Below are 26,577 nucleotides of genomic sequence, written 5' to 3'. Positions count from 1 at the left end.
ATTTTGAAGTCACTTTTATTGTAAATAAGATTAGAGTATGTTTCTAAACACTTCTACATTAATGTGGATGCTACCATGATTACGGATAATCCTGAATGAATCATGAATAACGACGAGTTAGACATTTACAGACGCACAAATATCATTACCCCCCAAGACATGCTAATATCTCACCATTACAATGACAGGGTTTGGCATTTATGGTATTATGATATATGTGCTGTGTTGAAGATTGTGGACTCAAGAGAACTTGAATCATCAGGGTACATTGATACTTCAGTTCCAACACCATAATGCTATCAATATTGCATCATTTAAGATTAGTAACCATTATTTATTATTTTCCATAAAGGATTGTGACCAATGTGACCCATGTTGGTTACATCTTGGTAGTGCAGGCCATGTCCTAGTAGAGAAGGAGATAATGTCAGAACGTAAGATAAGAATCAATTCATTGATATAATCATAAGAATGCAGCTGATTTTGGAGCACAGTTCCACCACCGGCCAAATGTCCTTGAGGGCTTGGTCTACTCACCAGTGCACACTCGTAGATGGGAACGTCTGAGGCCCCTTGCAGCCGGAGGCTGTGTAGCACGGCGTCGTGGACCGTAGTGAACAGACGGCTCTTAGGGATGGACTCAGAGAAGAAGCTTGCTCTGGATAACTGCTCCACCACACAGACTGGAGGAAAGACAAACCAGGTTAGACAACACACGCTAGACCAGAGAGACCAGCATGAATTAGCACAGACACTCACCTTGGCATCCAGCTAAATAGATATCAATGTCAATCTCGCTATAGTCTCGGAATATCTGCAATAAAGATAAAAATAGTGAGAGAGATGGAAAGAGAGTGAGAGAAAGGTCAAATAAGAAGGCCGTGTTTTTCTACGAGACTGTTTGTGTTGCACCAGTTTGGATTCATCTGGTTTTTCTCTTCATCCCTCTCTCTCTCCACCACTCTCTCTCTCCCCCTCTCTCTCTCTCTCTACCACTCTCCCCCTCTCACTCTCCACCACTCTCCCCCTCTCTCTCTACACCACTCTCCCCCTCTCTCTCCACCACTCTCCCCCTCTCTCCACTACTCACCCCCTCGCTCTCTCCACTACTCTCTCTCTCCCCCTCTCTCTCTCCACCACTCTCTCTCTCTCCACCACTCTCCCACTCTCTCTCTCCACCACTCTCCCCCTCTCTCTCCCCCACTCTCTCTCTCTCCATCACTCTCTTTTTCACTCTCTACATCTCTATAAGTGCCTCTTCCCCGACATACAAAACAATCTCATTTAGACCTGCCTACTCACAGAACACAAGACCTTTGTTTGATTCAAGCACAAGGCCACTCAGGAGTATGACAGCGAACAATGTTACATAAGGAGACTGGATACAAAGAAACTACAAATACATTTCTGAAAACATGAACCTCTCCTTCCTTTTTTCTCCTCTCTCTCCCTTTCTCTTTCACTGTCTTCTCCATCCCATCTGTGATCAACCCTCCCGCTCTGTCTTTCCTCCCATCTCCCTTTCATCCATCCCCATCCTTCAAAAACACACACTCCTCCCACACACACAAACATACGTTATTCAGCATCATCACAGTGACGGTGTCTACAAAGCTGGCTGTGGAGAGATCCAGGATGATGGTATGTGTTTTGGAGCTCCTCCCTCTCTTCTCTTCTCCTACGGTACTGGACATCTGGGTTATGGCATCATCGCCATGACTACCAGTCTCAGAGCCCAGGTCCAACCCGGTCCATTGCTGCTCGTAGGCCCAGTTCACCTTAGATTGACAGAGAGACCGTATGTTACTCTGCTCTGGAGTGAATTGAGTTTTTGCTTAAATCTAGAGTGTTTCCTGTAGAATTAGGGTACATTATGCTACAGACCTGTCCATTAGTGGGTCTGTCAGTCAGGGCGATGTCTGTCCTGTTTTCCTTCAGGTCAGGGGAGCCCTTCTCTACATCCACCTTGTCTTCTGGGTGGACTGTACCATTGGGTCCATTCACACCATTCTGGGAAGGGAAGGGGAGAGACATCCATTGAAATAATGATGTGTGTGTGTGTGTATAGGACTGTATGTATATGTGATGTGTGTGTGTGTGTGTGTATAGGACTGTATGTATATGTGATGTGTGTGTGTGTGTGTATAGGACTGTATGTATATGTGATGTGTGTGTGTGTATAGGACTGTATGTATATGTGATGTGTGTGTATAGGACTGTATGTATATGTGATGTGTGTGTATAGGACTGTATGTATATGTGATGTGTGTGTGTGTATAGGACTGTATGTATATGTGATGTGTGTGTATAGGACTGTATGTATATGTGATGTGTGTGTGTGTATAGGACTGTATGTATATGTGATGTGTGTGTATAGGACTGTATGTATATGTGATGTGTGTGTGTGTGTGTGTGGAACCTGTTTTTTTGCCTCCTTTTTAGCTTTCTTTTCTCCTTTCTCGTCTTTCCTCTTTTGTTTAGCATCTCTTTTCTTCTTTCTCGTCAGCAGCTTCCCAACGTCAATACCGCTCTGTGTGAGGAAATGAATACCGCTCTGTGTGAGGAAATGAATACCGCTCTGTGTGAGGAAATGAATACCGCTCTGTGTGAGGAAATGAATACCGCTCTGTGTGAGGAAATGAATACCGCTCTGTGTGAGGAAATGAATACCGCTCTGTGTGAGGAAATGAATACCGCTCTGTGTGAGGAAATGAATACCGCTCTGTGTGAGGAAATGAATACCGCTCTGTGTGAGGAAATGAATATCGCTCTGTGTGAGGAAATGAATACCGCTCTGTGTGAGGAAATGAATACCGCTCTGTGTGAGGAAATGAATACCGCTCTGTGTGAGGAAATGATAGAGAGCGGTTGAGAGAGAGTAAATAAAAAAGGGCAAAGAGAAACACACACACACACAAACACACACACACACACACACACACAAACACACAAACACACACACACACACACAAACACACAAACACACACACACACACACACACACACACAAACACACAAACACACACACACACACACACACACACACAAACACACAAACACACACACACACACACAAACACACACACACACACACACACACAAACACACACACACACACACACACACACACAAACACACAAACACACACACACACACACAAACACACAAACACACACACACACACACAAACACACACACACACACACACACACTACCTTCTTCTGCAGTGCGTCCAGGTATAACTCAGCGTTGGTATAGTACACTGTGGTGGAGGAACGGAAGATAGTGATACCTGGGATCTCTTTTGCCTGCGGGACAAACCAACAAACAAACGGGGGGGGGGGGGAGTCCAATAGACAGTCATCTAAAAGCTGCTATAAACTCCATTGTTCACTACCCCCCCCCCCCCCCCCCCCCCCAGTATGTATTGAGGTCCTCCGTCTCACCTCTTCGTATGTGTCTGTGTCCAGGTAGAGCTCAGTCCCAGGAACCTGCCCCAGAATAGAGTACCGTGGCCTGGGAGAGAAAGAGAACGGGGATGTTATGCACTTTGAGAGGAAAGTGGGACACAGTACAGTTTAGAAAGTAGACCTCTCTCCCTTCTACATCAAACAAACACAGACTCACAGCTGTGTTCTGAAGATGACAGTGAGCAGAGAGAAGGCGATGGATGCAGCCAGGCCCAGGTCCAGGTTCAGCAGGATAGTGCACACCAGCGTTACCAACCACACCAGCTAGGGGGCGACAGAGACACATGTAATCAATAGGGGGAATACACAGCAACCAGGAGCCTCATTTATAAATGTTGCTTGTGCACAAAATATGCCCCAACACATTTATAAAAACTGAACTTGACTTGAGAATGTGCTTATGCTCACGCTAACTTCAGACCACGAGTACGCACACTTTCTAGTGGTTGAAGTATTGCATTGCAAGAAGGCAAAAGTACCCTAGTGGCCTTGTGCCAATGGGGGATATACACTGAGTGTACAAAACATTAGAAACCATATAATATTGAGTTGTACCCCCCACACAGATATTTAGTGTTACATTTACGGTAAAAGGTTATAAATGAGGCCCCAGGGGTTCTGTGTTCAGTCATACACGTCCAGTTAGGATACAGGTCATAGATATGAAGTTTATGTGTTGCTCTCACCAGGTCCACTGTGTTGCTCTTCCAGAGTGCAGGAATGTCTAGGTACTGCTTAAACATGCCTTTCAGGTTTACAAACACTATGCAGGACAGGACAGCCTAGGACACACACACACACACCAGATCAGATCAGTGGTGTTGTGTGTTGGGGGGGGGGGGGGGGTTGAGAGATAAATACCTTGGGTAGCTCCCCAAACAGTGTCCCCAGTTGCAGAATGGTGATCAGCACAATCACTGAAGAAACCACCCCGGCAACCTGACACAATACACAAACACACATCAGTCAGTGTGTATGCCTGGCCTGCAGAAATGTTAGCAGGTGGATATACAGTGCATTCGGAAAGTATTCAGACCCCTTGACCTTTTCCATGTTTTGTTACAGCCTCATTCTAAAATTTATTCAATTGTCCCCCCCCCGCCCCCCCCCCCATCAATCTACACACAAACCCCATAATGACAAAGCATTAACATTATTTTCTTTAGATTTTTGCAAATTTATAAAAAACTAAACTAAATACCCCATTTACATAAGTATTCAGACCCTTTACTCAGTACTTTGTTGAAGCACCTTTGGCAGTGATTACAGCCTTGATTATTCTTGGGTTTGACGCTACAAGCTTGGCACACCTGTATTTTCTCTCATTCTTCTCTACAGATCATCTCAAACTCTGTCAGGTTGGTTTGGGGAGCATCGCTGCACAGCTATGTTCAGGTCTCTCCAGAGATGTTTGATCGGGTTCAAGTCCGGGCTCTAGCTGGGCCACTCAAGGACATTGACTTGTCCCGAAGCCACTCCTGCGTTGTCTTGGCTGTGTGCATCGGGTCGTTGTCCTGTTGGAGGGTGAACCTCCAGTCTGAGGTCCTGAGCGCTCTGTAGCAGGTTTCCATCAAGGATCTCTCTGTGCTTTGCTCTGTTCATGTTTCCCTCGAAGAACATCCCCACAGCATGATGCTGCCACCACCATGCTTCACAGTAGGGATGGTGCCACCACCATGCTTCACAGTAGGGATGGTGCCACCACCATGCTTCACAGTAGGGATGGTGCCAAGTTTCCTCCAGACGTGAGGTGACGCCAATCATTTGAATTTACCACAGGTGGACTCCAATCAAGTTGTAGAAACATCTCAAGGATGATCAATGGAAACAGGATGCACCTGAGCTCAATTTCGAGTCTCATAGCAAAGGGTCTGAATACTTATGTAAATAAAGTATTTCACTTTTTGACATTTATTTATACATTTGCAAACATTTCTAAAAACCTGTTTTTAGAAATGTAGATTGACGAGGAAAACATTCAAATTAATCAACTTAAGAATAAGGCTGTAACGTAACAAAATGTAGAAAAAGTAAAGGGGTCTGAATACTTTCCGAATACACTGTACGTGTGTGTGTTACCTGTGTCCTGCCCCCAGTGCTCTCCTGGATGAGGCTACGGGACATAGAAGAGGTGACAGAGTAGCATTGGAAGAATCCTCCCACTGTGTTACTGAGACCCAGAGCCACCAGCTCCTAGAGAGAGAGAGACAGGGAGAGAGATAGAGAGAGAGAGAGAGAGAGAGAGAGAGAGACAGGGGAGAGAGAGAGAGAGAGAGAGAGAGAGAGAGAGAGAGAGAGAGAGAGAGAGAGAGAGAAGATGAGAGGTATGCAGATGCCAGAGAATGCACTAATGACCATCATTTGACCACCACATGTAAATAAGTCCTAGCGCATGTTCAGTCTATACTGAGTCCCAGCTGCTCCACAGCGCCCTGTTGTATTGTTAACTGCAACTGGTGTACTTCTCATCCATACAGATGTGGGATCTTAATTTGATCGCTCTTTTGTTGATAAAAATGGTCCTGGCAAACAGGAAATGCAAACTTGTAGTGTATTCAAGGTTTAAAAAGCTTCTAAAGTTTTAAATTTCCTCTTTAAAATTTCAGATTTGATTTGACCTAACATAAAATGTATTAACTCCTATAAAAAACTATCCATGAATTATAATCTGCATAATAATTCACATTTCCTGTTGCTGCAGGATTATTTTCCTGCTGTAGCAAACTGGCTTAAACTAAGATCCTACATCTGTGCTTGACTGAGCAGAGCGTGTCGGCCATTAAACATTCAGGACCAGAGAGCTGTCTCTCTCCTTCAGAGCAGAACAACCTCAAGCATACCCCTGCCTACCTGCATAACTGTGTGCGTGTGTGTCCCACCTGGTTGCTGTCCACCTTGTAGCCGTGTTTCAGGCCGAAGGTTTTGCCCAAGGAGATGTTTATGGCATAACCCACTATGGCCACAGCAAACGCATCACCAACCACCGTACCCCACAGACTGGCGTCAGGTAGACTGGGAGACTTCAGCCTAGGGATGAAGAGGAAGAGGGGGGAAAGGTCAAATAGAGAGGAGAGGGACAGAGGGAGAAGGAGGACAGATGGAGAGGGGGAGAGGGAGGAGAGAGGATGGGGAGAGGAGAGGTGAGAGGGGGAGATGGAAGAGAGAGAAGAGGGGGAGAGGGAGGAGAAAGAGGAGAGGGAGAAAGGGAGGACAGGATTGAGGAGAGGGAGAGGAAGGAAGGAGGGAGGAGAGGGGGAAAGAGGATAGAGGAGAAGGAGGAGAGAGGACAGGGGAGAGGGAGAACAGGGGAGAGAGAGGAGAGGGAGGAGAGAGAAGAGGGGGAAAGAGGAGAGAGGAGAGGAAGAGAGGGAGGAGAGGCGGGACAAAGGGGAGAGGGAGAGTGAGGAGAGAGTTGAGGGGAAGTACCCCTGTCCAGACCCCTTCCTCCATTACTGCCCCTGTCCAGACCCCTTCCTCCATTACTGCCCCTGTACAGACCCCTTCCTCCATTACTGCCCCTGTCCAGACCCTTCCTCCATTACTGCCCCTGCTCAGATCCCTTCCTCCATTACTGCCCCTGCTCCATTACTGCCCTTCCTCCATTACTGCCCCTGCTCAGACCCCTTCCTCCATTACTGCCCCTGCTCAGACCCCTTCCTCCATTACTTCCCCTGTCCAGACCCCTTCCTCCATTACTGCCCCTGCTCAGACCCCTTCCTCCATTACTTCCCCTGCTCAGACCCCTTCCTCCATTACTGCCCCTGCTCATACCCCTTCCTCCATTACTGCCCCTGCTCAGACCCCTTCCTCCATTACTGCCCCTGCTCCATTACTGCCCCTGCTCCATTACTGCCCCTGCTCCATTACTGCCCCTGCTCAGACCCCTTCCTCCATTACTGCCTCTGCTCCATTACTGCCCCTGCTCCATTACTGCCCCTGCTCCATTACTGCCCCTGCTCCATTACTGCCCTTCCACCATTACTGCCCCTGCTCCATTACTGCCCTTCCTCCATTACTGCCCCCTGTCCAGACCTCTTCCTCCATTACTGCCCGTGCTCAGATCCCTTCCTCCATTACTGCCCCTGTCCAGACCCCTTCCTTCATTACTGCCCCTGTCCAGACCCTTCCTCCATTACTGCCCTTCCACCATTACTGCCCCTGTCCAGACCCCTTCCTTCATTACTGCCCCTGTCCAGACCCTTCCTCCATTACTGCCCTTCCACCATTACTGCCCCTGCTCCATTACTGCCCTTCCTCCATTACTGCCCCCTGCTCAGACCCCTTCCTCCATTACTGCCCCTGCTCCATTACTGCCCCTGTCCAGACCCCTTCCTCCATTACTGCCCCTGTCCAGACCTCTTCCTCCATTACTGCCCCTGCTCCATTACTGCCCCTGCTCCATTACTGCCCCTGCTCAGATCCCTTCCTCCATTACTGCCCCTGCTCCATTACTGCCCCTGCTCCATTACTGCCCCTGCTCAGATCCCTTCCTCCATTACTGCCCCTGCTCCATTACTGCCCCTGCTCAGACCCCTTCCTCCATTACTGCCCCTGCTCAGATCCCCTCCTCCATTACTGCCCCTGCTCAGACCCCTTCCTCCATTACTGCCCCTGTCCAGACCCCTTCCTCCATTACTGCCCCTGCTCAGACCCCTTCCTCCATTACTGCCCCTGCTCAGACCCCTTCCTCCATTACTGCCCCTGTCCAGACCCCTTCCTCCATTACTGCCCCTGCTCAGACCCCTTCCTCCATTACTGCCCCTTCCTCCATTACTGCCCCTGCTCAGACCCCTTCCTCCATTACTGCCCCTGCTCAGACCCCTTCCTCCATTGCTGCCCCTGCTCAGACCCCTTCCTCCATTACTGCCCCTGCTCAGACCCCTTCCTCCATTACTGCCCCTGTCCAGACCCCTTCCTCCATTGCTGCCCCTGCTCAGACCCCTTCCTTCATTACTGCCCCTGCTCAGACCCCTTCCTCCATTACTGCCCCTGCTCATACCCCTTCCTCCATTACTGCCCCTGTCCAGACCCCTTCCTCCATTACTGCCCCTGCTCAGACCCCTTCCTCCATTACTGCCCCTTCCTCCATTACTGCCCCTGCTCAGACCCCTTCCTCCATTACTGCCCCTGCTCAGACCCCTTCCTCCATTACTGCCCCTGCTCAGACCCCTTCCTCCATTACTGCCCCTGCTCAGACCCCTTCCTCCATTGCTGCCCCTGCTCAGACCCCTTCCTCCATTACTGCCCCTGCTCCATTACTGCCCCTGCTCAGACCCCTTCCTCCATTACTGCCCCTGCTCAGACCCCTTCCTCCATTACTGCCCCTGCTCCATTACTGCCCCTGCTCAGACCCCTTCCTCCATTACTGCCCCTGCTCAGACCCCTTCCTCCATTACTGCCCCTGCTCAGACCCCTTCCTCCATTACTGCCCCTGCTCATACCCCTTCCTCCATTACTGCCCCTGCTCAGACCCCTTCCTCCATTACTGCCCCTGCTCCATTACTGCCCCTGCTCAGACCCCTTCCTCCATTACTGCCCCTGCTCAGACCCCTTCCTCCATTACTGCCCCTGCTCAGACCCCTTCCTCCATTACTGCCCCTGCTCAGACCCCTCCTCCATTACCGCCCCTGTCCAGACCTCTTCCTTCATTACTGCCCCTGCTCAGACCCTTCCTCCATTACTGCCCCTGTCCAGACCTCTTCCTTCATTACTGCCCCTGCTCAGACCCCTTCCTCCATTACTGCCCCTGCTCAGACCCCCTCCTCCATTACTGCCCCTGCTCAGACCCCTCCTCCATTACTGCCCCTGTCCAGACCCCTTCCTCCATTATCCCCAACAAATCCCCTTGATTCCTGCCGCTGATGGTCCTCTAGGTCCTTCAACAGTGGTAACAGGTGTCGTAACAAATGTACACACACTCAATGACCCATATACAATGAATAATATTCTAGAGTTAATCATTAGGATGCCCCGGACCACATATTAGAGGTCATACAGTGCAGGTGCCTGGTCTTTCAAACACTGGCTGTGTAAACAGCGACGAGGGTGCTGTCTGTTGAGGCAGGAGGGTAGAAAACTACCTTCATTAGTCAGCATCCAAAGATTATGTAGAGATGATTAGCCAAACAAATAATCACTTGAAGGTATTTCATTCCATAACAATGCACAGGTATTGTGATAATGACTCAAATGAACCTAATTGATAGACGGTAAACCAAGTGATGATGTACTTGTAGGCTACTGGAGGTAAAGCATTGTTATAAAGAAAAGGGTTTTACATTTGAAAGAATGAAATGATCAATTTAAAGTAAACCGTTGACAACTTGATCAAGTTGAATACCGATAAGATGCCTACAACAGCTGACCTGGATCAATATAATTAGCGACTGCTTGGCTTTGGTCTTTGGCAGTCCAGCAATCTGAATACCAAATCAGCTAGTACGCATTATCCTAAATGTCCCCAAAAGGCTAGGGCCGGCTCTGACTACATGTGTGGGTATGGATGTGGGTTGGTACACAGCCCCATGAGCCTTTGCGGTCCCTCATAATGAGTTCAGCCCCCACCCTATCAAAGTTGTCCATCCCTGCTCTAGGATGACTCCTTATCAATGAGCTAAAGTACCTTCACAAAGTATTCATACCCCTTCACTTATTCCACATGTTGTTGTGTTACAGCATGAATTCAACATTATTAAATATATATATTTTACACACAATACCCCATAATGACAAAGTGAAAACATGTTTTTAGAGATTTTTGCCCAAAAATAATAGTAAAGTACAGAAATATCAAATTTATCCTGAACAAAAATATCAACACAACATGCAATCATTTCAAAGATTTTACTGGCTCCCCAGGTCCAGCCACCTGGGAGCCAGGCCCAGCCACTGGGGAGCCAGGCCCAGCCACTGGGGAGCCAGGCCCAGCCACTGGGGATCCAGGCCCAGCCACTGGGGATCCAGGTCCAGCCACCTGGGAGCCAGGCCCAGCCACTGGGGAGCCAGGCCCAGCCACTGGGGAGCCAGGCCCAGCCACTGGGGAGCCAGGCCCAACCACTGGGGAGCCAGGCCCAGCCACTGGGGATCCAGGCCCAGCCACTGGGGATCCAGGCCCAGCCACTGGGGAGCCAGGCCCAGCCACTGGGGAGCCAGGCCCAGCCACTGGGGATCCAGGCCCAGCCACTGGGGAGCCAGGTCCAGCCACCTGGGAGCCAGGCCCAGCCACTGGGGAGCCAGGTCCAGCCACCTGGGAGCCAGGCCCAGCCACTGGGGAGCCAGGCCCAACCACTGGGGAGCCAGGCCCAGCCACTGGGGATCCAGGCCCAACCACTGGGGAGCCAGGCCCAGCCACTGGGGATCCAGGCCCAGCCACTGGGGAGCCAGGCCCAGCCACTGGGGAGCCAGGCCCAGCCACTGGGGATCCAGGCCCAGCCACTGGGGAGCCAGGCCCAGCCACTGGGGAGCCAGGTCCAGCCACCTGGGAGCCAGGCCCAGCCACTGGGGAGCCAGGTCCAGCCACCTGGGAGCCAGGTCCAGCCACTGGGGAGCCAGGCCCAGCCACTGGGGAGCCAGGCTCAACCACTGGGGAGCCAGGCCAAGACAATCAGAATGAGTTTTTCCCCATTACAGACAGAAATACTCCTCAGCATGGGGATATTTTATTTCAGCTCATGAAACATGGCACCAACACTTTACATGTTGTTGCGTTTACATTTTTGTTAAGTGTACTTAAGTATTCACATGCCTGAGTCAATACTTTGTAAAAGCACCGTTGGTATCGATTACAGCTGTGTGTAACATTTGCCCATTATTCTTAAAAAATTCTTCAAGCTCTGTCAAATTGGTTGTTGATCATTGCTAGACAACCATTTTCAGGTCAAAACTGTAACTCGGCCACATTCACTGTCTTCTTGTTATGCAACTCCAGTGTAGGTTTGGCCTTGTGTTTTAGGGTATTGTCCTGCTGAAAGGTGAATTCATCTCCCAGTGTCTGGTGGAAAGCAGACTGAACCAGGTTTTCCTCTAGGATTTTGCCTGTGCATATTTCCATTCCATTTATTTTTTATGCTGAAATACCCATAACATGATGCAACTTAATACGAACTTATTTAGGCTTGCCATAACTAAGCGGTCGAATACTTATTGACTCAAGACATTTCAGCTTTTTTAAATTGTATTAATTTGAAAACAATTTGAAAAACATAATTCCACTTTGACATTACGGGGTATTGTGTGTAGATTCAATCTAAATTGAATCGATTTGAAATTGTAGGTTATGTTTGATATCACCCTCCGATACTTTCTGTCCTTGCCCCTCCTTATGTTGTTCTGAGTGTAACCTTGACCAGGAGAGCACTCTGCCCCAACAGACCAGGTCACAGTCAACAACCTATAGCTACTGACACACACACACACACATAAACACTCACCCTCTGGGGATCTCTCCAACCACGGCCACGTCGTATTGGCTGTTCAGGTTGCCGTAGTAGGAGATGAGTGTTGCTGCTACGATCTGTAACACACACACACACACACACACACACACACACACACACACACACACACACACACACACACATATATAGGTTGCCATGCTCACAACAACAAAGCATCTGCTGTTGTTTGCACGTGTAGGAACTTGTATGCATGCATGTGTGTAATTGTGAGTAAATCATTATCACAGACCCTGTGTGGGTTTGGAATTCAAGCAGAAACACAGGCCAATCATTGAACAGAGCTCATCACTTGAGAACATTTTATTGGATCAATGAGAAACCAAGCACTACCATGAACTGGAGGAAAACACACTAACTGGGTAGAATATTAACCTTTTGAGATGTACCAAGAGCTTCCAACTGAATCTAATTGATGATATCACAACAAAAATCTGGATCATTAAACTGAGAATAAGATAGACTTCCTCTCAAAATGTTTAACAGGATGAGAAGACACTGTGTTCTGTTACGCTCCTTATAGATATCAGCCATGATGACAGGATGCCCTCTAGTGGCTTTCATTACAACACACATGTTCAACGGACCAAAAGAGAGAGAGAAAGAGGAGGAGGATAGAAAAGACTTGACAGGAGGAAGGAAAAGACTTGACAGGAGGAAGGAAAAGACTTGACAGGAGGATAGAAAAGACTTGACAGGAGGAAGGAAAAGACTTGACAGGAGGAAGGAAAAGACTTGACAGGAGGAAGGAAAAGACTTGACAGGAGGATAGAAAAGACTTGACAGGAGGATAGAAAAGACTTGACAGGAGGATAGAAAAGACTTGACAGGATGAAGGAAAAGACTTGACAGGAGGATAGAAAAGACTTGACAGGAGGATAGAAAAGACTTGACAGGAGGTATAGAAAAGACTTGACAGGAGGAAGGAAAAGACTTGACAGGAGGATAGAAAAGACTTGACAGGAGGTATAGAAAAGACTTGACAGGAGGAAGGAAAAGACTTGACAGGAGGATAGAAAAGACTTGACAGGAGGATAGAAAAGACTTGACAGGAGGAAGGAAAAGACTTGACAGGAGGAAGAAAAAGACTTGACAGGAGGATAGTAAAGACTTGACAGGAGGATAGAAAAGACTTGACAGGAGGATAGAAAAGACTTGACAGGAGGAAGGAAAAGACTTGACAGGAGGAAGGAAAAGACTTGACAGGAGGAAGGAAAAGACTTGACAGGAGGATAGAAAAGACTTGACAGGAGGATAGAAAAGACTTGACAGGAGGATAGAAAAGACTTGACAGGATGAAGGAAAAGACTTGACAGGAGGATAGAAAAGACTTGACAGGAGGATAGAAAAGACTTGACAGGAGGAAGGAAAAGACTTGACAGGAGGAAGGAAAAGACTTGACAGGAGGATAGTAAAGACTTGACAGGAGGATAGAAAAGACTTGACAGGAGGATAGAAAAGACTTGACAGGAGGAAGGAAAAGACTTGACAGGAGGAAGGAAAAGACTTGACAGGAGGAAGGAAAAGACTTGACAGGAGGATAGAAAAGACTTGACAGGAGGATAGAAAAGACTTGACAGGAGGATAGAAAAGACTTGACAGGATGAAGGAAAAGACTTGACAGGAGGATAGAAAAGACTTGACAGGAGGATAGAAAAGACTTGACAGGAGGAAGGAAAAGACTTGACAGGAGGAAGGACAAGACTTGACAGGAGGATAGTAAAGACTTGACAGGAGGATAGAAAAGACTTGACAGGAGGAAGGAAAAGACTTGACAGGAGGAAGGAAAAGACTTGACAGGAGGAAGGAAAAGACTTGACAGGAGGATAGAAAAGACTTGACAGGAGGAAGGAAAAGACTTGACAGGAAGAAGGAAAAGACTTGACAGGAGGAAGGAAAAGACTTGACAGGAGGAAGGAAAAGACTTGACAGGAGGATAGAAAAGACTTGACAGGAGGATAGAAAAGACTTGACAGGAGGATAGAAAAGACTTGACAGGAGGATAGAAAAGACTTGACAGGAGGATAGAAAAGACTTGACAGGAGGAAGGAAAAGACTTGACAGGAGGAAGGAAAAGACTTGACAGGAGGATAGAAAAGACTTGACAGGAGGTATAGAAAAGACTTGACAGGAGGAAGGAAAAGACTTGACAGGAGGAAGGAAAAGACTTGACAGGAGGAAGGAAAAGACTTGACAGGAGGAAGGAAAAGACTTGACAGGAGGAAGGAAAAGACTTGACAGGAGGATAGAAAAGACTTGACAGGAGGAAGGAAAAGACTTGACAGGAGGAAGGAAAAGACTTGACAGGAGGAAGGAAAAGACTTGACAGGAGGATAGAAAAGACTTGACAGGAGGATAGAAAAGACTTGACAGGAGGATAGAAAAGACTTGGCAGGAGGATAGAAAAGACTTGACAGGAGGAAGGAAAAGACTTGACAGGAGGATAGAAAAGACTTGACAGGAGGAAGGAAAAGACTTGACAGGATGAAGGAAAAGACTTGACAGGAGGATAGAAAAGACTTGACAGGAGGATAGAAAAGACTTGACAGGAGGATAGAAAAGACTTGACAGGAGGAAGGAAAAGACTTGACAGGAGGATAGAAAAGACTTGACAGGAGGAAGGAAAAGACTTGACAGGATAGAAAAGACTTGACAGGAGGATAGAAAAGACTTGACAGGAGGAAGGAAAAGACTTGACAGGAGGAAGGAAAAGACTTGACAGGAGGAAGGAAAAGACTTGACAGGAGGAAGGAAAAGACGACAGGAGGATAGAAAAGACTTGATAGGATAGAAAAGACTTGACAGGAGGATAGAAAAGACTTGACAGGAGGAAGGAAAAGACTTGACAGGAGGAAGGAAAAGACTTGACAGGAGGATAGAAAAGACTTGACAGGAGGATAGAAAAGACTTGACAGGAGGAAGGAAAAGACTTGACAGGAGGAAGGAAAAGACTTGACAGGAGGAAGGAAAAGACTTGACAGGAGGAAGGAAAAGACTTGACAGGAGGATAGAAAAGACTTGACAGGAGGAAGGAAAAGACTTGACAGGATAGAAAAGACTTGACAGGAGGATAGAAAAGACTTGACAGGAGGAAGGAAAAGACTTGACAGGAGGAAGGAAAAGACTTGACAGGAGGAAGGAAAAGACGACAGGAGGATAGAAAAGACTTGATAGGATAGAAAAGACTTGACAGGAGGATAGAAAAGACTTGACAGGAGGAAGGAAAAGACTTGACAGGAGGAAGGAAAAGACTTGACAGGAGGAAGGAAAAGACTTGACAGGAGGATAGAAAAGACTTGACAGGAGGATAGAAAAGACTTGACAGGAGGATAGAAAAGACTTGACAGGAGGAAGGAAAAGACTTGACAGGAGGATAGAAAAGACTTGACAGGAGGAAGGAAAAGACTTGACAGGAGGATAGAAAATACTTGACAGGAGGATAGAAAAGACTTGACAGGAGGATAGAAAAGACTTGACAGGAGGAAGGAAAAGACTTGACAGTAGGAAGGAAAAGACTTGACAGGAGGAAGGAAAAGACTTGACAGGAGGAAGGAAAAGACTTGACAGGAGGAAGGAAAATACTTGACAGGAGGAAGGAAAAGACTTGGCAGGAGGATAAAAAAGACTTGACAGGAGGAAGGAAAAGACTTGACAGGAGGAAGGAAAAGACTTGGCAGGAGGATAGAAAAGACTTGACAGGAGGAAGGAAAAGACTTGACAGGAGGAAGGAAAAGACTTGACAGGAGGAAGGAAAAGACTTGACAGGAGGAAGGAAAAGACTTGACAGGAGGATAGAAAAGACTTGACAGGAGGAAGGAAAAGACTTGACAGGATAGAAAAGACTTGACAGGAGGATAGAAAAGACTTGACAGGAGGAAGGAAAAGACTTGACAGGAGGAAGGAAAAGACTTGACAGGAGGAAGGAAAAGACTTGACAGGAGGAAGGAAAAGACGACAGGAGGATAGAAAAGACTTGATAGGATAGAAAAGACTTGACAGGAGGATAGAAAAGACTTGACAGGAGGAAGGAAAAGACTTGACAGGAGGAAGGAAAAGACTTGACAGGAGGAAGGAAAAGACTTGACAGGAGGATAGAAAAGACTTGACAGGAGGATAGAAAAGACTTGACAGGAGGATAGAAAAGACTTGACAGGATAGAAAAGACTTGACAGGAGGATAGAAAAGACTTGACAGGAGGAAGGAAAAGACTTGACAGGAGGAAGGAAAAGACTTGACAGGAGGAAGGAAAAGACTTGACAGGAGGAAGGAAAAGACGACAGGAGGATAGAAAAGACTTGATAGGATAGAAAAGACTTGACAGGAGGATAGAAAAGACTTGACAGGAGGAAGGAAAAGACTTGACAGGAGGAAGGAAAAGACTTGACAGGAGGAAGGAAAAGACTTGACAGGAGGATAGAAAAGACTTGACAGGAGGATAGAAAAGACTTGACAGGAGGATAGAAAAGACTTGACAGGAGGAAGGAAAAGACTTGACAGGAGGATAGAAAAGACTTGACAGGAGGAAGGAAAAGACTTGACAGGAGGATAGAAAAGACTTGACAGGAGGATAGAAAAGACTTGACAGGAGGTATAGAAAAGACTTGACAGGAGGAAGGAAAAGACTTGACAGGAGGATAGAAAAGACTTGACAGGAGGATAGAAAAGACTTGACAGGAGGATAGAAAAGACTTGACAGGAGGAAGGAAAAGACTTGACAGGAGGATAGAAAATACTTGACAGGAGGATAGAAAAGACTTGACAGGAGGATAGAAAAGACTTGACAGGAGGAAGGAAAAGACTTGACAGTAGGAAGGAAAAGACTTGACAGGAGGAAGGAAAAGACTTGACAGGAGGAAGGAAAAGACTTGACAGGAGGAAGGAAAATACTTGACAGGAGGAAGGAAAAGACTTGGCAGGAGGATAAAAAAGACTTGACAGGAGGAAGGAAAAGACTTGACAGGAGGAAGGAAAAGACTTGGCAGGAGGATAGAAAAGACTTGACAGGAGGAAGGAAAAGACTTGACAGGATGAAGGAAAAGACTTGACAGGATGAAGGAAAAGACTTGGCAGGAGGATAGAAAAGACTTGACAGGAGGAAGGAAAAGACTTGACAGGAGGAAGGAAAAGACTTGACAGGATGAAGGAAAAGACTTGGCAGGAGGATAGAAAAGACTTGACAGGAGGAAGGAAAAGACTTGACAGGAGGATAGAAAAGACTTGACAGGAGGAAGGAAAAGACTTGTATGTAATGTTGTCTCTGACGCAGCCTTCTACTTGTAATGATCTAATAAACTCAATCAATCAATCAGTCAATCAATCAATGATTGTGTGTCTAATGAGAGAGCGGTTAGGTATGGAGGACTTACCACTATGAGTTCTATGGGAATAGGCAGAGGTAGTTTTTTCTCATAACAGGAGTTGAGTTCTTTGACCACTATGAGGACCACCAAGGCCACTAGACTAACCACCAGGGCCCCAATGTTAGTCTCTGGCAGATGTCTACAGATGTCTATTAGGATCTAGAGAGAGAGAGAGAGATGGACAGTCAGACTGTTATTGCCTGCATCCACTAGGTGGAAAACTTGTACAACTTTGTCACATCTGTCTGTGTCAGTGTGCGTGTGTGTCTGTGTGCTTGAGTGTGGATGTGTTGTGTGTACTCACATAGACCTGAGACAGTGGTCCGGAGAAGCGTGCAGGGTGGATACCAAAGATGTATTTGAGTTGTGAGACGACCACGTGTGTAGCTGCTCCTGTTGTGTAGCCACGTACCAGGGGCTCCGAAAGGTACGTCACCACGAAACCAAACCGCACCATGCCCAACAGGACCTGAAAGAGCCCACTCAGTACAGTGGTGCTGGCTGCTATCTGAACTCTGTAGGCGTCGCGGGCTGTCACATCCAGAACTGCTGTCCCGTTGGTTCCATTCAGGAATGTGAAGTCACTGTCTGGGGCCAGCCTCTCTGTCACACTGCCTATCATGATGCTGATCACAGCAAACGTTCCTGAGGAAAAACACCACCTTAGTGAAACTCATTATTCCTCAGACCAATGATATTAAAACATTCACTCTCTAAAGTCTTTCTCCCTCTCTCTCTTTCTCCTCCTTTCTCTCATTCTCCTCCTTTCTCCTCTCTCTTTCTCCTCCTCTTTCTCCTCTCTCTGTCCCCACCTCTGGCTTCTCCTATCTCTTTCTCCTCATCTCTCTGTCTCTGTTAAGGGAATTTGTATCAATAATGACTAATTATGTATACATTTCAATCAGGACTGAATAATCATAATACTATTATATTACTGTATATGTATGAATTTTCTTTATAATCCTAGTACTGAATATAATGTGTGTAAATATAATCAAGAATTAGAACAATGACTGTCTGTTCCTTGGTAGAAATTAATGAACTTGTAGCCAGACTGGCTAGAATGCTTATCTACACAGGCAGACCTTGGCTCTGTTCATAAATTATCTTAATAGGGAGAGAAGATGTGAGAACCATACAGCCATTGCTAGTACTAAAACTAATGACGTCATTTTCAGTTTATAACCTGTGGTAAAATGTACAATGGGCAGTACTCTCGAGAATAAAAGCTGCTGATTGACTTTAAGACTGGTCTCTGTCCATTTTATACAAATAAGAGCCTTACAAATTCTTATGAATTGACAGAGAGTTTAATTTCAATTGGGTATTAAAACAGAGGAATATTATTCCTGTAACAGTCTCCCTCTCTCTTTCTCCTCCTCTCTCTTTCCCTCTTTCTCTTTCTCCTCCTCTCTCTATCTCCTCCTCTCTCTTTCTCCTCCTCTTTCTTTCAATCTCTCCCTGTCTCCTCCTCTCTCTTTCCCTCTCTCTCTTTCTCCTCCTCTCTCCTCCTCTCTTTTTCCCTCTCTCGCTTTCTCCTCTCACTTTCTCCTCTCTTTCTCCTCTCTCTGCCCCCTCCTCTCTCTTTCTCCTCCTCTCTCTTTCCCTCTTTCTCTTTCTCTCTCTGTCTCCTCCTCTCTCTTTCTCATCCTCTCTCTTTCCCTCTTTCTCCTCTTCTCTCTGTCTCCTCCTCTCTCTTTCTCCTCCTCTTTCTTTCAATCTCTCCCTGTCTCCTCCTCTCTCTTTCCCTCATCTCTCAGTCTCCTCCTCTCTCTTTCCCTCTCTCTCTTTCTCCTCAGTTTTCTTGTCTGCTCTCTTTCCCCTCCTCTCCCTGTCTCCTCCTCTCTCTTTCCCTCTCTCTCTGTCTCCTCCTCCCCTGTCTCCTCCTCTCTCTTTCCCTCTCTCTCTTTCCCTCTCTCTCTTTCCCCATCTCTCTGTGTCCTACTCTCTCTATCCCTCTCTCTCTTTCCCCTCCTCTCCCTGTCTCCTCCTCTCTCTGTCCCTCTCTCTCTTTCTCCTCCTCTCTCTTTCCTTCTCTCTCTGTCTCCTCCTCCCTCTTTCTCGTCCTCTCTTTCTCCTCCTCTCTCATCCTCTGTCTCCTCCTCTCTCTTTCCCTCTCTCTATTTCCCCATCTCTCTGTCTCCTCCTCTCTCTTTTCATCTCTCTCTTTCTCCTCAGTTTTCTCATCCTCTCTCTTTCCCCTCCTCTCCCTGTCTCCTCCTCCTCTTTCTCTCTCTGTCTCCTCCTCTCTCTTTCTCATCCTCTCTCTTTCCCTCTTTCTCCTCTTCTCTCTGTCTCCTCCTCTCTCTTTCTCCTCCTCTTTCTTTCAATCTCTCCCTGTCTCCTCCTCTCTCTTTCCCTCATCTCTCGGTCTCCTCCTCTCTCTTTCCCTCTCTCTCTTTCTCCTCAGTTTTCTTGTCTGCTCTCTTTCCCCTCCTCTCCCTGTCTCCTCCTCTCTCTTTCCCTCTCTCTCTTTCTCCTACTCTCTGTTTCCTCCTCTCTCTGTCTCCTCCTCTTTCCCCTCCTCTCCCTGTCTCCTCCTCTCTCTTTCCCTATCTCTCTTTCTCCTCCTCTCTCTTTCCTTCTCTCTCTGTCTCCTCTTCTCTCTTCCCCTCTCTCTCTGTCTCCTCCTCTCTCTTTCCCCCTCTCTCTGTCTCCTCCTCTCTCCACTCTGTCTTACCTATGGAGATGTGTCTGGAGGTGCCAAGGATGCAGTAGACCAGTACAGGGTAGAAGGAGGTGTAGAGACCAAACACTGGAGGCACAGAGGCCAGGAGAGCATAGGCCATACCTAGGCAAATGTTACAGGAAGGTCTTCATAGTCTTCACAAAATAGATAGTTATCATATATTCTCAAATAGGTCATGTAACTTTTAGGAATTTAACAGCCCAAAGAGATTAAACAATAACTTGAGATCAATTTATGTAAATCAGGCTTTTCCATACCTCAAACATTGGCATCAATCAATCAAATATATTTATGTAGTCATTTTCCATTAGCAGGAGATTTGGGAGGTTTCCATGTGAGTTACACGTATTGCTGATTTCAAGGTATGATCGGGTCATGTGATCCGGCCCTGTTATTGGACCCTGTGATCTGGCCCTGTGACTGGACCACGTGACTGGACCATGTGATCAGGCCCTGTGACTGGACCACGTGACTGGACCATGTGATCAGGCCCTGTGATCGGGCCCTGTGATCGGGCCCTGTGATCGAACCCTGTGATCGGACCCTGTTATTGGACCCTGTGATTGGGCCCTGTGTGTGTGTGTGTGTTTGGTCAGACAGTAGATGTAGCACAGACCCTGAGGCAGGTGCATGATGCCAACGCTGATGCCAGAGATGAGGTCTCCCAGGCCGTTGTCTCTCACTGAGTAACGTGGCAACCATGACAGGACAGGCAAAGTGCTCAGCACAGAGCGCTTCAGTTTGGGCATGGAACACCTGACACCAGGGCGGAGTGCATCATGGAGAGTTGGAGAAAAGAGGAAAACAGTTTTGTTATCCATTTGTGACAACTGAAATGTGTCTGCTGAGTTTAACAGTTGGTGGAAAGGGCATGGGTATGCAACTCTTCTCCTGAAGCGCCACAGTGTGTGCAGGGTCTTGTTCTAGCCCAGCTCCAACACATATGATTTAACTGACCAGGATACTTAAAGCTAGGCTGGAACAAAAACCTGCACACACTGTGTCCCTCCAGGACCGGGGTTTACAGAGAAACCACGACAACTATCTGTACGGTTCTGTTTATCCGCCCAGTGAAAACAAAAGAGGTGTAATCTGTGTTTGGAATGTTCATCTGGATTATGTAGCTAAAGCGTTCTTGGCTTTGTCTTGTGTTTTTAATGAGTTCATTTTTTCTGACTTGATATATTAATATTTGGTGGCAGTGCAGTGTCATACTCTGTGATAGGTTAATATTTGGTGGAAGTGCAGTGTGATACTCTCTGATAGGTTAATATTTGGTGGCAGTGTAGTGTCATACTCTGTGATAGTGTTCCGCACTGTCACCAAATATTAACCTATGTTTCAGTTTCAGGAGGCCATCAGGGCTCAGGTCCAGAGGAAGATTAACTTTTCTCTTCAAGCCTCAATAGGTCACACGGCCTGGACCAGTCTGGATACAGTGCCTCGCAAAAGTATTCACCCCTTTGGCATTTTTCCTATTTTGTTTCATTACAACCTGTAATTGAAATTGATTTTTATTTGGATTTCATCTAATGGACATACACAAAATACTCCAAATTGTTGAAGTTGAAAAAATAACTTACAAATTCTAAAAGGGGTGTGTGCGTATGTATTCACCCCCTCTGCTATGAAGCCCCTAAATAAGATCTGGTGCAACCAATTACCTTCAGAAGTCACATAATTATTCACCTGCAATCTAAGTGTCACATGATCTCAGTATATGTACACCTGTTCTGAAAGGCCCAGAGTCTGCAACACCACCAAGCAAGTAGCACCACCAAGCAAGCGGCACTATGAAGACCAAGGAGCTCTCCAAACAGGTTGTGGAGAAGTACAGATCAGGGTTTGGTAATAAAAAAATATCAGAAACTTTGAACATCCCACGGAGCACAATTAAATCCATTATTAAAAAACAGAAAGAATATGGCACCACAACAAACCTGCCCAGAGAGGGTCGCCCACCAAAACTCACGGACCAGGCAAGGAGGGCATTAACCAGCGAGGCAACAATGAGACCAAAGATAATGCTGAAGGAGTGGCAAACCTCCACAGTGGAGATTTGGAGTATCTGTCCATAGGACGACATTAAGCCGTACACTCCACAGAGCTGGGCTTTACGGAAGAGTGGCCAGAAAAAAGCCATTGCTTAATACCTATCTATGCTAGGTGGGACACTAGCGTCCCACCTGACCAACATCCAGTGAACGTGCATGGCTCCAAATTCAAACTACAGAATTGTAAATATTTAAAAATACACATGCAATATGTCAAAATGAACCTTATCTTCTTGTTAATCCAGCCGCGGTGTCAGATTTCAAAATGGCTTTATGGCGAAAGAAAACTATGCGATTATCTGAGGACAGCACCCCACCACACAAATGCATAACAATCATTTTCAACCAGGCAGGTGGCGACGAAAGTCAGAAATAACAATATAATTCATGCCTTACCTTTGAAGATCTTCTTCTGTTGGCACTCCAATATGTCCCAGAAACATCACAAATGGTCCTTTTGTTCGATAAACTCCTTTTTATATCCCCAAAATGTCCATTTATTTGGCGAGTTTGATTCAGAAAAACACCGGTTCCAACTCGCCCAACATGACTACAAATGATCTAATAAGTTACCTGTAAACTTTGTCCAAACATTTCAAACAACTTTCCTAATCCATCCTTAGGTATCCTAAAAGGTAAATAATCAATACAATTTAAGACGGAATATACTGTGTTCAATAGCAGATAAAATTAAAGTAGAGGTACAGGTCGCGCGCCCCAAACAAAAGAGTCCACTAGGCTTGACTCTCATTCTGAATAGCCGTACTTCTTAATTTCTCAAAGGAAAAACATCAACCAATTTCTAAAGACTGTTGACATCTAGTGGAGGCCATCTAGTGGAGGCCATAACTGCAACCAGGTGCCTCATAAATCTAGTTTGCCATAGAAAACCAATTGAAAACACAGTGAACTCAAAAAGATTTTCCTGGATGGTTTGTCCTCTGGGTTTTGCCAGCCAAGTAAGTTATGTTATACTCAGACATAACAGTTTTAGAAACTTTAGAGTGTTTTCGATCCAAATCTACAAATTATATGCATATCCTAGCTTCTGGGTCTGAGTAGCAGGTGGTTTACTGTGGGCATGCTTTTCATCCGGGTGTCAAAATACCGCCCCCTATCCCAAAGAAATTTAAAGAAAAGAATAAGCAAACACATGTGGTGTTCACCAAAAGGCATGTGGGGATTCCCCAAACATATGGAAGAAGGTACTCTGGTCAGATGAGACTAAAATTGTGTTTTTTGGCCATCAAGGAAAATGCTATGTCTGGCGCAAACCCAATACCTCTCATCACCCCCACAGTGAAGCATAGTGGTGGCAGCATCAGGCTGTGTTTCATCAGCAGGGACTGGGAAACTGGTCAGAATGGAAGGAATTCTTAATTTGTCCATTATTTTTTACCAGGTAAATTGACTGAGAACACGTTCTCATTTGCTGCAATGACCTGGGGAATAGTTACAGGGGAGAGGAGGGGGGATTAATGAGCCAATTGTAAACTGGGGATTATTAGGTGACCGTGATGGTTTGAGGGCCAGATTGGGAATTTAGCCAGGACACCAGGGTTAACACCCCTACGATAAGTGCCATGGGATCTTTAATGACCTCAGAAAGTCAGGACACCTGTTTAACGTCCCATCCGAAAGACAGCACGCTACACAGGGCAGTGCCCTGGGGCATTGGGATATTTCTTTAGACCAGAGGAAAGAGTGCCTCCTACTGGCCCTCCCATCCAGGAACTGACCAGGACCAACCCTGCTTAGCTTCAGAAGCAAGCCAGCAGTGGTGTGCAGGGTGGTATGCTGCTGGCAATGATGGTTGGCGCTAAATACAGGGAATTTCTTGAGGGAAACCTCTTTCAGTCTTTCAGAGATTTGAGACTGGGACGGAGGTTCACCTTCCAGCATGACAATGACCCTAAGCATACTGCAAAAGCAAGGGGAAACATTTAAATGTCTTGGAATGGCCTAGTCAAAGCCCAGACCTCAATCCAATTGAGAATCTGTGGTATGACTTAAAGATTGCTGTACACCAGCGGAACCCATCCAACTTGAAGGAGCTGGAGCAGTTTTGCCTTGAAGAATGGGCAGAAACCCCAGTGGCTTGATGCGCCAAGCTTATAGAGACATACCCAAAGAGTCTTGCAGCTGTCATTGCTGCAAAAGGGGGGGGGGGGTGAATAGTTATGCACGCTCTAGTTTTCTGCTTTTCTGTCTTATTTCTTGATGGTTTCACAAAAACAAATATTTTGCATCTTCAAAGTGGAAGGCATGTTGTTTAAAATAAAATGATACAACCCCCCAAAAAATCTATTTAATTCCAGGTTTTAAGGCAACAAAATAGGATAAATGCCAAGGGGGGTGAATACTTTCGCAAGCCACTGTAAGTCACATGGTCTGGACCAAACTGTCTGTCTGAATAAGTCACATGGCCCATACCAAACTGTCTGCCTTTCATAACCCAGATAAAAAAGACTACAGTTTACTATAGAATACTATAGTACTTACTATATAATGATATAGTATTCTGTTACTATAGAATTATATAGTATTTTGTAGTAAACCTGTATACTGTAGAATTCTATACTGCACACTGTCGTATCCCTTGATCGTGTAGTGCGAAATATATAATTGTGTAGTATACTGTGGATTACTACTGTATACTACACACTGTAGTATCCCTTGATCATGTAGTGCTTACTATATAATTTTGTAATATACTGTAGAATACTGGACTACACACTGTAGTAACCCTTAACCATGTAGTGCTTACTATAAAATGTTGTAGTATACTGTAGAATACTATATTTAATACTACAATATTATCTGCCAAAAACACTGTAGTAAATACTATGGTAATGTCCAATAAAACATTGTTTTTTAAAAACTATACTAATACTACATTATTCAATTTGCATATGCTCCACCCATACCCATCCCCCATATCCACATTTGTGCCACCCATAAGTAAGAAACCTACATGCCAATTATAGACCATATATTGTGTTCCTTACAGGTTATAGAAAACAGCAGAAGTGTTGAACTATCTGTCCAGACTCCAGTCCTACCTTCAGTTTATGGAGTATTTGCTCATAGTCTATCTTATATGTCAAAGATAATAGAACAAAAAACACTAGTAAATACTACAGTAATACCTGCAATAACACTACAGTAATTACTATAGTATTTATACTGTAATACACTGTACTACAGTCAAGTCCACAAAACACTACAGTGAATACTATAGTATACTAGTTTGTCCTCAAAAACACTACAGTGAATACTATAGTAAAGTCTGCAAAACACTACAGTGAATACTATAGTATACTACAGTCTTCGAAAATACTACAGCACATTACAGCAAAAAACACTACAGTGAATACTATAGTATACTTCCGCAAAAACACTACAGTGAAAAATATAGTATATAAATATAGGTTTACTACAGTATTTAGACCATAGTATACTGTAGTATTTTTCATATGGACAGCTGTCCTGTCTTATCTTTCTGCACCTTTATCTGTTCTCTTCTTTCTCTCTCTGTGCCTCTCATTATCCTTCTCTCTTATCCTCTATCTGTTTTCTCTCTAATATTCTCCCTCTCTGTCCGACACAGACTGTCCCTCTCTGTGTCCGACACAGACTGTCCCTCTCTGTCCGCTGCAGACTGTCCCTCTCTGTCCGCTGCAGACTGTCCCTCTCTGTCCGCTACAGACTGTCCCTCTCGTTCATTCTACTTCTAGCTTACCTCTCCCTGCGTCAGTGGGATTGCATAATGAAAGATCATCCATTGCAACCATATAAAGGAGCACATCACACATTCAAACACACAACACACACACACGCTCATCTACGTGCCTTACTCAACTGTCCTCAAATAACCTGGGCATTAAATTGTAAACTGAAATCAACACAGACACATCCAAAATAGCTTTTGTCAATGCATGTTATTCATCTGCAGAATTAGTCAGCAAATAGTGAAACTGATGCATGTTCCTGCTCCCCACGTGCACTATCCTCCCTCCTCCCCCTCTCCCATCCCTCCTGCTCCCTCTCCTTCTCTTTTACCATATCTTACCTGAGGGAATCTTTCACCCTCTCCTTCAGGGGAGGTGTGGTGGAGTGTGTCCGTCTTCGGGCCACCTGGTCAAGGCAAAGCTCGTCCAAAACATCCCTCTCCACGTAAAACTTCCCAGCTCTCTGTTCTTCAACACCCATGGTTGTCTGCCTGTCTGTCTTCCAACACTGAGTGTCTTTGTGTTGATTGCTTTGTGTCTGTCTGTCTGTCTGTCTGGACTAGTCTGAAACACTATGCAGGTCTCTCCAAAACATTACTTAGAAAAAAACACTGTTGGTCCAAAAAGTTAAAAATCTATTAGTCATAAAAGAGAAAAACCTCTTGGTCCAAAACAACAGTTGTCTGCCAATTACCAACAACTGTCCAACACCCTGATAAGAGTTACAAAAGCATGAAATAAGAAGTCCCACGCTCCTGGCTGTGTCTCAGTTGGTATCCAGTTTAGCAGAGTGTGGGAGTGACAGTCCTCTCCTGCCCTT

The 26,577-nt window shown here is 45.9% G+C and overlaps 1 protein-coding gene across 4 annotated transcripts; it reads right to left on the bottom strand.

The window, feature by feature from the left end:
* Positions 1-26,577, bottom strand: LOC139368884 (solute carrier family 26 member 6, like 2). 4 transcript variants are annotated; one of them, XM_071108346.1, is made up of 19 exons: positions 26,099-26,577; positions 20,589-20,728; positions 19,964-20,074; positions 17,588-17,928; positions 17,290-17,442; positions 11,900-11,982; positions 6,350-6,497; positions 5,550-5,663; positions 4,332-4,409; positions 4,157-4,252; positions 3,628-3,734; positions 3,447-3,516; positions 3,216-3,308; positions 2,420-2,530; positions 1,885-2,010; positions 1,578-1,778; positions 760-814; positions 538-683; positions 1-406 (listed from the first exon to the last, which is right to left on the bottom strand). In XM_071108346.1, the coding sequence occupies exons 1-19, from the start codon at positions 26,236-26,238 to the stop codon at positions 380-382; spliced, it is 2,340 nt and encodes a 779-aa protein (XP_070964447.1). In that variant the 5' UTR covers positions 26,239-26,577; the 3' UTR covers positions 1-379. The 4 variants fall into 4 exon arrangements, with proteins under 4 accessions (XP_070964447.1, XP_070964450.1, XP_070964448.1 ...); XM_071108347.1 differs by having other exon boundaries at positions 136-406; positions 2,432-2,530; XM_071108349.1 differs by lacking the exon at positions 20,589-20,728 and having other exon boundaries at positions 26,099-26,304.

This window comes from Oncorhynchus clarkii, chromosome 16 (assembly GCF_045791955.1).
Source record: "Oncorhynchus clarkii lewisi isolate Uvic-CL-2024 chromosome 16, UVic_Ocla_1.0, whole genome shotgun sequence".
Classification (NCBI taxonomy): Eukaryota; Metazoa; Chordata; class Actinopteri; order Salmoniformes; family Salmonidae; genus Oncorhynchus; species Oncorhynchus clarkii.
This window is presented reverse-complemented; position numbering and strand designations above follow the sequence as displayed.

Bases quoted from the DNA above. Each gene is read 5' to 3' on its own strand.
- LOC139368884 (XM_071108346.1), bottom strand. From the start codon at position 26,238: ATGGGTGTTGAAGAACAGAGAGCTGGGAAGTTTTACGTGGAGAGGGAT. The intron at 17,929-19,963 runs GTAAGACAGAGT...GTTTTTCCTCAG, and splicing joins CTCCAGACACATCTCCATAG to GAACGTTTGCTGTGATCAGC. The intron at 1,779-1,884 runs GTCTGTAGCATA...TGTCAATCTAAG, and splicing joins ACAGACCCACTAATGGACAG to GTGAACTGGGCCTACGAGCA.